Here is a 13,340-nt window from a genome sequence, read left to right on the forward strand (position 1 = left end):
TGGTCTTTTTATATATAATTTTTGGCAGCAGCGCGGTCGTCTGCTGAGGTTCTCTGGTTAGGGGCCCACTAAGAAGTTTCGCCCCCCGGACCAAAACCCCAGCTACACCTCTGATGCTTTTGCTTACATAACACCATCATATTCCGCAGCGCTTTACAGACACTATCATCACTGTCCACAATGGAGCTCACAATCTAAATACCCCATCGGTATGTCCGTGCCCTCAGTGACGCTCCGTATCTGACATATACAGATGCTGGCCGGTATCCGGCTCCTGCAGCCTTACATGGATGATGCCGTCTCCCCACAGAGTGTAAGCTCTTGTGCTGTGGATTAATTGGGGGCTGTTTGCTCTGGGGGGGGCAGGTATCATATGGAATTCATATTCCTGAGACTATGACCAGCTGGCCGTAAAGTGCGGCCGTAGACTCCGCTGCTCTGCGGGAGGTTTTGCGACAGTCGCTGATACAATGTTTCTATTTCTCAGCCGTTATTTTTAAATACAATTTGTATCATCTTGGTGGAGAGTTCTACTCGCCCCGCCCACGTAACTCCACAGGTCACATGATCAAACTGCCGACCCGTACGCAGGAGAGTTCAGCCACGCCGGAAGTCACGTGTGTCTCACCTTGGAGACGGCGCCGTGCGCGTCTACTTTGACGTGCTAACCCGGAAGTTGTGATAGTTTGACCTGTGACGTGGCGTGGTCCGATTGGCTGGCTGACGCTCAGAGGGCTCTCTGGGAGCTGCGGGTGGGAGTCCGCCGGAGAAGCTGCTGCTGGAAGGATGAGGCTCCCCGGAGACTAGGACACCCCGAAATCCGAGAGGAGACGCCGTGTCCTTCACGGGCTGAGCAGTGTGCACCGTGACGTACGGGGAGAAGAGACAGCTGGGGTGAGAGAACGGTGACATCCAGGGAGTAAATGTAACGTGACGGTGGAGAGAGACACCGAGACCAAAACAGGGAGAGGAGACGGTGATAGTGCAAGAGACAGGCAGAGACGGTGTATCATAGAGAGAGACAGGGGAAAGAGGTGGCATGTCATGTGAAAGAGAAGTAGGGCAGAGAGACGACTTACGGAGGGGAGACAGACGATATACATAGGGGAGAGAGACAGGGGGAAGAGATGGCATGTCATGGGAAACAGATGTACGGCAGAGAGACGTCACAATGAAGGAGGGGAGAGAGACGACGTACGATGGCAGAGAGACAAGGAGAAGAGTTGGCATGTCATGGGAAAGAGAGATGATGTAAGGCAGACAGAAATGGCACAGTGAAGGAGGGGGGAGAGAGACGACGTGTGATGGAGAGAGACAAGGAGAAGAGATGGCATGTCATGCGAAAGAGAAGTACGGCAGAGAGAGACGACATACGGAGGGGAGACAAACGATATACGGAGGGGAGAGAGACAATGAGAAGAGATGTACGGCAGAGAGAGACGACGCAGGGGAGGAGGAGAGAGAGACAACGTACTGAGGGGAGAGAGACAAGGAGAAGAGATGTACGGCAGAGAGAGACGACGCAGGGGAGGAGGAGAGAGAGACAACGTACTGAGGGGAGAGAGACAAGGAGAAGAGATGTCATGGGGAAGAAATGTACGGCAGAAAGAGACGACGTACGGAAGGAATGCGACGTATGGAAGGGATACAGACGATGTACTGAAAGGAGAGAGAGAGACGACATACGGAGGGGAGAGAGACAAGGAGAAGAGATGGCATGTCATGGGAAACAGATGTACTGCAGAGAGACGACGCAGGAAAGGAGAGAGATGACGAAGGGTGAGAGACGTACAGAGGGGAGAGTGACGACGTACGGAGGGGAGAGAGACAAGGAGTAGAGATGGCATGTCATGGAAGAGAGAGATGACGTACGGCAGACAGAAACAACACCGTGAAGGAGGGGAGAGAAAGACGACATACGGAGTGGGGAGAGAGAGAGATGACATACGGAGGGGAGAGAGACGTATGGAGGGAAGGGGAGAGAGAGACGACATGGTGATGACAAAAATGTACATCTGAGAGAGAGATGACATATGGTGAGAGAGAGAGACGGCGTATGGACATGATAGAGATGCTCTTTCCTTCGCTCAGTGTGACCCTTTGGTGTTTGCAGCTTCTTTCCATTCTGCCGTTACACAGGTCCACAAATTTGAAAACTGTTCAAACTGTTTCACACGTGCTGTAGACCGCGGCCAAGTGGGCGCTTCTTTGATCTGTGTTTTGGACTGGTCTCAATAGACCCAAATGGGGCTAGAGATTATACATTGGGGGCAATGGGGTCAGATGTTATATACTGGGTGTTGACACTCAGGGCCGATGTTACATGCCAGGGGGCAATGTAGCCAGATGTTATATACCAGCGTCATTGGTGCCAGCTGTTACACCTGAATTCAATGATTAAGACGTATTTCCGATGCTTTCCACCATATAGTATATTTCAAGAAATGAATCGTGCAGTTTTGAACCTTTAGGGTTCTCCTGGTTCCAGTGATCAGCACGTTGAAGGAGCAGAGGCATTCCCCCCAGGGCTGTGGATTCAGTGTCCATGTTGATGGTGGTATAAAATGGACCGACTCCTAAAATTTCTAATAAATTGGGTTCAGTAGCACAATGCAGGATATGCTGTAAACTTTTTTTTATAAGAATTTCATGACGGGGAGTGAAGTATCCTCCATGTTGGATTTCCAGTGACCAATCCTTTTGTCTCATAGAGCACAGAGAAGCGCTTGGTATTCATTGCTTAAAGGGAACCGGTCACCAGGAATAATGCTGTTAACCTGCAGATACGCGGTTAATCTGCAGGTTAATAGCGTTATTATGCTGCCCAGCGCCTGCACGTAGCCGAATGCTGTGGAGAGAAAATTATCTTTATTTTCCCCAACTGCATTCGGGTTCAGTCATGGGGAGCGGAGCTGGCGCTGGCTCAGTCACCGCTATGAGTATACAGAGCGGCGCTGTAATCTCGCCTCCGACCCTGAATGACAGCCGGCCTCAGTGTAGAGCCAGTGTCAGTCAGCAAACCAAATGCTGGCGAGGAGAATAAAGATCATTTTCTGCATTCGGCTGTGTGCAGGCGCCGGGCAGCATAATCAAGGTGTTAACCTGTAGATCAACCCCATATCTGCAGGTTAGGCTTCTTTCACACTTCAGTTTTTACAATCAGTCACAATCCGCCAGGTTTTGAAAAAAACGGATCCTCAATTTTTTTTTGAGGATCCGTTTTTTTTCCCCATTGACTTGCATTAATGGCGGATTGTGACGGATTGCTGTCCGTTGCATCCGGTTTTTTTGAGGATCCGCCAAAAGTTGGTGTCCGTCACCATCCTCAAAGATTTCAAAACGGAACTTGTAACGTTTTTTTCTCTGGCGGATCCTCCAGACACTCATTTAACCTCTCTCTCCCCCTCTCTCTCTCCCTCTCTCTCTCCCTCTCTCTCTCCCTCTCTCTCTCCCTCTCTCTCTCCCTCTCTCTCTCCCTCTCTCTCTCCCTCTCTCTCTCCCTCTCTCTCTCCCTCTCTCTCTCCCTCTCTCTCTCCCTCTCTCTCTCCCTCTCTCTCTCCCTCTCTCTCTCCCTCTCTCTCTTCCTCTCTCTCTTCCTCTCTCTCTTCCTCTCTCTCTTCCTCTCTCTCTTCCTCTCTCTCTTCCTCTCTCTCTTCCTCTCTCTCTTCCTCTCTCTCTTCCTCTCTCTCTTCCTCTCTCTCTTCCTCTCTCTCTTCCTCTCTCTCTTCCTCTCTCTCTTCCTCTCTCTCTTCCTCTCTCTCTTCCTCTCTCTCTTCCTCTCTCTCTTCCTCTCTCTCTTCCTCTCTCTCTTCCTCTCTCTCTTCCTCTCTCTCTTCCTCTCTCTCTTCCTCTCTCTCTTCCTCTCTCTCTTCCTCTCTCTCTTCCTCTCTCTCTTCCTCTCTCTCTTCCTCTCTCTCTTCCTCTCTCTCTTCCTCTCTCTCTTCCTCTCTCTCTTCCTCTCTCTTCCTCTCTCTCTCTCTCCTTCCCGGCCAGCGTTTCCTTTAAATTTCCTCATTTTCAGGATCCCTCTGAAAACGGATCCTGTGCCATCCGTTCACATCAGTTAACAACGGATCCGCTTGTCTGACTTTTTGGCGGATTTGAACTGATGCAAAAAACTGAAGTGTGAAAGAGGCCTTAACTGTGTTATTCCTGATAACCAGTTCCTTTTAAGTCCTCAACAATCCCTTTTAAGTTCACTTTTTAATGGTCATACAAGGAGTAGTAAATGATAACATCCATCTGGTTTAGATGTTATGTTTCGGCCGGGGTTCGGGTGCAGATGCTAAGAAACTTATTTTAAATCTGCAGGGTCCTTCCGCTCCATCATTAGATGTTCATTGCCGATGGCTTGCCTGCTATTAACGGGTGATTTCTTCATCCAGGGGATCAACTGCTTGGTGTCTCGTTCCAGAGCACCAATCTTTGGATTGCGGGGGGTTCCAGCTGATTGACCCCCCATTGTATTAAAGGGAATCTGTCACCCCATTTTTCGACTATGAGCTGCCGGCACCGCCATCAGGGGCTTATCTACAGCATTCTGTAATGCTGTAGATAAGCCCCCGATGTAATCTGAAAGAGATGAAAAAGGAGTTAGATTATACTCACCCTGGTGTTTGGTCCGGTCCGATGGGTGTTGCGGTCCGGCGCCTCCCATCTTGTAACCAGGGCTGTGGAGTCGGTAAGCCAAACCTGCAACTCCAACTCCTCAATTTCCCTCACACTGACTCCGACTCCCACACATATTGCTTATATTTAAGTGAAAAATGTATTGTAGTACAATGTGAACATCAGACATTTAATCATTTTTATGATCCAATAATCAAGATATTTAGACAGAATACAATATATATTGATTGGAATACAACTTTAGAACACAAAAACTGTAATAAATTGTAAATATGTAATACACTGTGTAATATCGATTACATATATACAGTACAGACCAAAAGTTTGGACACACCTCATTCAAAGAGTTTTCTTAATTTTCATGACTATGAAAATTGTAGATTCGTTCTGAAGGCATCAACACTATGAAGTAACACACATGGAATTATATAATTAACAAAAAAGTGTGAAACAGCTGAAAATATGTCTTATATTCTAGGTTCTTCAAAGTAGCCACCTTTTGCTTTGCTTTGCACACTCTTGGCATTCTCTTGATGAGCTTCAAGAGGTAGTCACCAGAAATGGTCTTCCAACAGTCTTGAAGGAGTTCCCAGAGATGCTTAGCACTTGTTGGCCCTTTTGTCTTTACTCTGCGGTCCAGCTCACCCCAAACCATCTCGATAGGGTTCAGGTCTGGTGACTGTGGAGGCCAGGTCATCTGGCGTAGCACCCCATCACTCTCCTTCTTGGTCAAATAGCCCTTACACAGCCTGGAGGTGTGTTTGGGGTCATTGTCCTGTTGAAAAATAAATGATGGTCTAACTAAACGCAAACCGGATGTAATAGCATGCAAGATGCTGTGGTAGCCATGCTGGTTCAGTATGCCTTCAATTATGAATAAATCCCCAACAGTGTCACCAGCAAAGCACCCCCACCCATCACACCTCCTCCTCCTCCATGCTTCACAGTGGGAACTAGGCATGTAGAGTCCATCCGTTCACCTTTTCTGCGTCGCACCAAGACACGGAGGTTGGAACCAAAGATCTCCAATTTGAACTCATCAGACCAAAGCACAGATGTCCACTGGTCTAATGTCCAGTCCTTGTGTTCTTTAGCCCAAACAAGTCTCTTCTGCTTGTTGCCTGTCCTTAGCAGTGGTTTCCTAGCAGCTATTATACCATGAAAACCTGCTGCTCAAAGTCTCCTCTTAACAGTTGTTGTAGAGATGTGTCTGCTGCTAGAACTCTGTGTGGCATTGACCTGGTCTCTAATCTGAGCTGCTGTTAACCTGCGATTTCTGAGGCTGGTGACTCGGATGAACTTATCCTCCGCAGCAGAGGTGACTCTTGGTCCTTTCCTGGGGCGGTCCTCATGTTTCTTTGTAGCGCTTGATGGTTTTTGCCACTGCACTTCGGGACACTTTCAAAGTTTTCCCAATTTTTAGGACTGACTGACCTTCATTTCTTAAAGTAATGATGGCCACTCGTTCTTCTTTACTCAACTGCTTTTTTCTTGCCATAATACAAATTCTAACAGTCTATTCAGTAGGACTATCAGCTGTGTATCCACCAGACTTCTGCACAACACAACTGATGGTCCCAACCCCATTTATAAGGCGAGAAATCCCACTTATTAAACCTGACAGGGCACACCTGTGAAGTGACAACCATTTCTGGTGACTACCTCTTGAAGCTCATCAAGAGAATGCCAAGAATGTGCAAAGCAGTAATCAAGCAAAAGGTGGCTACTTTGAAGAACCTAGAATATAAGACATACAGTATTTTCATTTGTTTCACACTTTTTTGTTAATTATATAATTCCACATGTGTTAATTCATAGTCTTGATGACTTCAGAGTGAATCTACAATTTTCATAGCAATGAATATTTAGAAAACTCTTTGAATGAGGTGTGTCCAAACTTTGGTATATATATATATATATATATATATATATATATATATATTTTTTTTTTTTTTATATTGTGTGTGTATATAATTTTATATATACATAATATATATATATATATATATATATATATATATATATATATATATATAAAACACTATGACTTATCTCAGCTAAGACAAAGCCTAGATCCTCAGGCTACATTCACACCGTGGGCGTAGCTAGGATCAAACCTGGGGGGGGGGCAGAGCCTCATACTGTTCCACAGAACCTCATACTGCACACCCCTACACTTGAAAATAAAGTCTGCACCTTAAGAAGATGTGGTGAATGCAGTCTATTTATTCCAACTATCATTTGATGTTGATGTGTTACTGAAGATGAGCAATGCCTGTCCTGGGCGTCCTTTTGGGCAGCTATGAGGTGTACCTGACTGGTGCTAAAAAAAAGGAGTGTTAGTCTGTGTGCTACCCGGCTTTCATACTTTTTGGTACAGATATGATATGGATAGACAGATATGGATAAATGGATAGAGCAGATTTCTAATCTGCTCTTGCTATTGAAAACATTATCTATGAGCTCATAAACCTTTCAGGTGATGCCGTTTTTTAAAAAGCTGATCGGCTTTTGCAGCTGAAAAATGTATCCTCAAAAACCACAGGAAAAACGCTGTGTGTGAATGTAGCCTTAGATCAGGAATAGAACAGTCATTTATAGGACATTTCATAACTTTCCCAAATTCCTATGAAAAAATATTCAGCACATCCTGCATTGAACTACTGTACCCAATTTATTATATATTTTAGGAGTCGGAGTCGGTCCATTTTATACCAACTCTGACTCCGGCTCCACCAAAATGAGCACCGATTCCACGACTCCGACTCCACAGCCCTGCTTGTAACGGTGACGTCCTCTTCTTTGCTGCCTCTCTTGGCTCCGGCGCAGGCGCACTGCTCTGCCCTGTTGACAGCAGAGCAGAGTCCTGCAGTGCGCGGGCGCCAGGAGAGGTCCGGCGCCTGCGCACTGCAGTATTTTGCTATGCCCAGGAGCAACGTTAGGCACCAAAGAAGAGGATGTCACCGTTAGAAGATGGGAGGCGCCGGACCGCAACACCCATCGGACCAAGACCAGACCGCCCCCCGTTGAGTAGAATCTAACTCATTTTTCTTCTCTTTCAGGTTACATCGGCGGCTTATCTACAGCATTACAGAATGCTGTAGATAAGCCCCTGATGGTGGTGTCGGCAGCTCATAGTCAAAAATGGGGTGACAGATTCCCTTTAATAATAATATTTTAGAAATATCTCTTTAACGTCCATGTAGTTTTTGCAGAATATTACAACCATTAATTATAAACAAATCCACAAATTAATCGCTAATGATACAGTGCAAAGTGACTGTGGATACTGTTAGATGCTCGTAAGCTGGAGAGCTACCCTGGATTTATGGTACCACACAGTGTTTTCAGCTATTTCCATAAGTTGTAATAGGCTTGGGTCATGTTTTTCTGCTCTGTAGATCCCAGGATGGAGCTCATTTCCGACTACTCCTTTCATTCTCTATGGGACTGCTGGATATAGCGGGAAACTTGGTAACACTAAAAGCTGCCATTGACCATACCGGTTCCTGTACAAACTGGAGAACTGACCCCACAGTACCTAGTGGTTCCTGTGTGAGCTGAGATAGCCCTAAACACAGACTAGACTATGGCAACTCGGACCTATGTTGCCTGAAAGGCCATCGAGCGCTTCATGTTCCTCCTAAAGATCCAGAGGGCATAGCAGAGTGCAAATTACTAGCAGAAGGGAAAGTGTGCTGAAATAGAAAGAGGCCCCAGAGTGAGTAAAGCAAACCACAAAATAAAGGATTAAATACGGACTGTTAGAATAAGCCGCCTACTTCATAAAAAGAAACAAGATAGGTGCAGGGTAAAAGTCAGCAGAGAGATAATACCTAGCAGGTCTTTCACTGACTGGCTTAAACTACAGCAGTATGGCTGGACATCCAAATGAGGAAATACCAGCAGGGGGAAAGTATATAAAGCCGCACCTGAAAGGTGATAGGGCAGACAAATGAGTAAATGAAAACACCTGTTACCCTGAAAAGATTGAAGAAAGAATAACAGAAACTAAACACCTGGAGAAAAGGTGTATCTGTTGTGGGTCGACGGACAGAGAAGCCGACCACAAAGCACAGGATCAGCATTTTGAAATATTTTCGCTTCCCACATATGAAACCTTTTTGACAACTATGTAATAATTCTCATAAACATGGTGCAGGGTTCCCCCACCATCAGTTGATGATGGTTTCTGTCGGTTTGTTATGACTGAATACTCTGCATTAACCTTACTTACTAATTATAGGGGTAGGAGATGTTATCATTACAGATGGTGCATTATTAGTTACTGATTCCGGGTGCTTGTGTCCTTCCACAGGTTGGGGGGAGAAGAGAAGACTCTAAGATGAGTAAGAAGCCTCCGATTCGCCCCGGAATCACATTTGAGGTTGGCGCTCGTGTAGAGGCGCAGGACTACCTGCAGAAATGGTACGGGAAGTTTATTATTCACACACATATATACCATATATAATTTATTTTAAAGACCTTTACAGTAATGTGAAATGCCATTAATAAGATCTGATTGTGTGCAGTCTGGGCGCTGAGGAAGCAAAGACCGGTGTAAACACAAAATACCGTTTTTGACAAAAGAAATGGTTTGATGGAAAAGGAGCTTTATCTTCAGGTTAGCCAATGAATGTCTACTTGCCGTGTTCACCACAAATGATCATGTTAGCTTGCGGCCGTGATCTTGGAATGATAATAAAATCAGATAATCTTTGAAGGCAAAATAGAACTCGCTACTATTGTGTTCTCATAGTAATGGGTCCTAGCGCAATGTAGCATTGTGGCTGTCCTTGTTCCCTCAGATATGTCTGCTCTCCTGTGTGAGGAAAGCATGCAAGCCTGTGAGTCCTGCTAACTCCAGCAACACAAAGAATAAGTCTGTGAGTCCTGCTACCCCCACCAAAACACAAAAATGCGCCTGAGTCCTGCTTTCCCTACCAACACTCTGAATAAGCCTGTGAGTTTTGCTTCCACACTCAGAATAAGCCTGTGAGTTTTGCTTCCACCTTCCACACACAGAGTGAGCATGAGCCCTGCCTTCTTCGCCCCCACACAGAATAAGCCTGTGAGTCCTGCAACCCCCACCAAAACACAGAATTAGCCTGAGTCGTGCTTTCCCTATTTACACTCAGAATAAGCCTGTGAGTCCTTCTTCCACCGTCCACACTCAGAATAAGCATGTCAGTCGTACTTACCCTGCCCACATTCAGAATAAGGCCGGAATCAGACTTGAGAGAATCTCGCACGAATCTCGCATCTCGATACCTGACACTGCCGCCAGCAATCGGGACGGAGCATGCGGCTGCACGTCTTTCTATGCAGCCGCACACTCCGGTCCCGAGTGCCGGCGGCAGTGACCGGTATTGAGATGCGAGACTCATGTGCATTTCTCACAAGTCTGACCCCGGCCTTAGCCTGAGAGTCCTTACAACACCAACACACAGTATGAGCATGTGAGTCCTTCTTCCACCGTCCACACTCAGAATAAGCATGTGAGTCCTACTTCCCCTGCCCACACTCAGAATAAGGCCGGGGTCAGACTTGTGAGAATCTTGCACGAGTCTCGCATCTCAATACCCGGCACTGCCGCCGGCATTCAGGACGGAGTGTGCGGCTGCATGTCTTTCTATGCAGCCGCACACTCCGGTCACGAGTGCCGGCGGCAGTGCCGGGTATTGAGATGCGAGACTCATGCGCGTTTCTCGCAAGTCTGACCACGGCCTTAGCCTGAGAGTCCTTACAACACCAACACACAGAATGAGCATGTGAGTCCTGCTTTCTTACCCACACACAGAATAAGCCCATGAGTCCTTCTTTCCCCCACCACACACAGAATAGGCATGTCAGACTAGACCTAATACTATGTTATAGACCTGACAGAATAACAAATCTGCAGGTCGTCGGGCATCTAGGAAATAGCGACCACAATATTGTACAGATTCACTTGTCTTTCACTAGGGGAACTTGTCAGGGAGTCACAAAAACACTGAACTTTAGGAAGGCAAAGTCTGACCAGCTTAGAGATGCCCTTAATCTGGTGACTGGGACAATATCCTCAGAAATAAGAATCCAGAAAATAAATGGGAAATGTTTAAGAACATCCTAAATAGGAGCTGTAAGCGGTTTATACCTCGTGGGAATAAAAGGACAATAAATAGGAAACACCCAATGTGGCTAAACAAAGAAGTAAGAGGGGCAATTAAGAGTAAAAAGAAAGCATTTAAGCTACTAAAGCAGGATGGCACCACTAAAGGTGTAAAAACTATAGGGAGAAAAGTACTTTATCTAAAAAACTAATTAAGGGTGTGTACACACGCTGCGGATTTTGCTGCGGTTCCGCAGCGGACCCGCAGCAGTTTTTGCTGCGGTGTACAGTACCATGATTCCCTATGGGAATCAAAAAACGCAATGCATACGGTGCGGAATTTTCTGCGCGGATTATCTGCGGTTTTCAATCCGCAGAAACAATTGACATGTCAATTCTTTCTGCGGATTCCTTTGCGGTTTGCCATCTCCTCCATTGAGGAGATGAAAAACCGCAGGGCAAAACCGCAGAGCAATCTGCAGGTAAAATCGCAGGTCTTTTGACCTGCGGTTTCACCTGCGGATTTTACAAAATCCGTGCGGATGAATCCGCAGCAAAATCCGCAGCGTGTGCACACACCCTAAAGCTGCCAAAAGGAAACCGGGAAGCACATTGGTAAGGAGAGAGAGACTAATCCCAAACTGTTCTTCACCTATATCAATAGTAAAAGAATCAAAAGTGAAACTCTGGGCCCCTTAAAAAATTGTGAGGAAAGAATGGTTGTAGATGACGAGGAAAAAGCTAATATATTAAACACCTTCTTCTCCATGGTATTCACGGTAGAAAATGAAATGCTAGGTGAAATGCCGAGAGACAAAGAAAACCCTATATTAAGAGTCACCAATCTAACCCAAGAAGAGGTGCAAAACCGGCTAAATAAGATTAACATAGATAAATCTCCGGGTCCGGATGGCATACACCCACGAGTACTAAGAGAACTAAGTAATGTAATAGACAAACCATTATTTCTTATATTTAGAGACTCTATAGCGACGGGGTCTGTTCCACAGGACTGGCGCATAGGAAATGTGGTACCAATATTCAAAAGGGCTCTAAAAGAGAACCTGGAAATTATAGGCCAGTAAAGTCTAACCTCTATTGTTGGTGAGATATGTGAAGGGTTTCTAAGGGATGTTATTCTGGATTATCTCAATAAGAATAACTGTGTAACTCCATATCAGCATGGGTTTATGAGGAATCGCTCCTGTCAAACCAATCTATTCAGTTTTTATGAAGAGGTAAGCTATAGACTGGACCAAGGTGAGTTATTGGATGTGGTATATCTTGATTTTTCCTCTGTACAGATCCCTAGTTAGACCGCACATGGAGTACTGTGTACAGTTTTGGGCACCGGTGCTCAGGAGGGATATAATGGAACTAGAGCGAGTACAAAGGAGGGCAACAAAATTAATAAATGGGATGGGGTAACTATAATACCCAGAGAGATTAGAAAAATTAGAATTATTTAGTCTAGAAAAAAAGACAGCTGAGATCTAATAACCATGTATAAGTATATAAGGGGAAAATACAAATATCTCTCCGAGGATCTGTTTATACCAAGGAAGGTGACGGTCACAAGGGGGCATTCTCTGCGTCTGGAGGAGAGAAGGTTTTTTATAATATTGATAATCTTTATTTTTATATAGCGCTAACATATTCCGCAGCGCTTTACAGTTTGCACTCATTATCATCACTGTCCCCGATGGGGCTCACAATCTAAATTCCCTATCAGTATGTCTTTGGTGTGTGGGAGGAAACCGGAATACCCGGAGGAAACCCACACAAACACGGGGCGAACATACAAACTTCTTGCAGATGTTGTTCTTGGTGGGATTTGAACCCAGAACTCCAGCGCTGCAAGGCTGCAGTGCTAACCACTGAGCCACCGTTTTTCCACCAACATAGAAGAGGATTCTTTACTGTTAGGGCAGTGAGAATCTGGAATTCCCTGCCTGAGGAGGTGGTGATGGCGAACTCAGTCAAGGGGTTCAGGAGAGGCCTGGATGTCTTCCTGGAGCGTAACAATATTGTATCTTACAGTTATTAGGTTCTTTAGAAGGACGTTGATCTGGGGATTTATTCTGATGGAATACAGGCTGAACTGGATGGACTAATGGCTTTTTTTCAGCCTTGCTAACTATGTTACTATGGGTCCTTTCCCGGCGCACACACACACATAAGCCTGTGACTCCTACTTTCCCTTCCCAAACACAGAATAAGCCTGTGAGTCCAGTTTCCCCTATGCCCACACATACAGGATATATGCCCGTGAGTCTTGGTTTTTCTAACCACTCATAGAATAAGCCTGAGTTTGGCTTCCCCTCCCCCACCCACACACACAGAATTAGGGTGTGTGCACACGTTGCGGATACTGCTGCGGATCCGCAGCAGTTTCTGCTGTGTTGTACAGTACCCTTTTAGTCTATGGGAAATGAAATCCGCAGTGCACACATTGCAGAATTTTCCGCGGTTTCAAATCCGCAGCATGTCAATTCTTTGTGCGGATTCCGCTGTGGTTTGGCACCTGCTCCATGACAGGTGTCAAACCGAAGGGGAAACCCGCAGGCTTAATCGCAGAAAATCTGCAGATAAAAATTTAGACAAATCCGCAGGACAATCC

General features: G+C 45.8%; 1 protein-coding gene across 3 annotated transcripts in view; it reads left to right on the forward strand.

Moving 5' to 3' along the window:
• The first annotated feature begins 667 nt into the window (after nt 1–667).
• Nucleotides 668–13,340, forward strand: part of PHF20L1 (PHD finger protein 20 like 1) — a 103,055-nt gene continuing 90,382 nt past the window's right edge. For 2 of the 3 annotated variants that reach the window (XM_073590354.1, XM_073590356.1), the window contains exons 1-2: nt 668–894; nt 8,948–9,057. In XM_073590354.1, the coding sequence (XP_073446455.1) occupies nt 8,975–9,057 (83 nt within the window). In that variant the 5' untranslated portion in view covers nt 668–894; nt 8,948–8,974. The remainder of the gene's footprint in view (nt 895–8,947; nt 9,058–13,340) is intronic. The other variant, XM_073590355.1, reaches the window with a different exon arrangement.

Source organism: Dendrobates tinctorius, unplaced genomic scaffold (genome assembly GCF_039654945.1).
Source record: "Dendrobates tinctorius isolate UK_male_01 unplaced genomic scaffold, ASM3965494v1 ptg000116l, whole genome shotgun sequence".
In the NCBI taxonomy this organism is placed as follows: domain Eukaryota; kingdom Metazoa; phylum Chordata; class Amphibia; order Anura; family Dendrobatidae; genus Dendrobates; species Dendrobates tinctorius.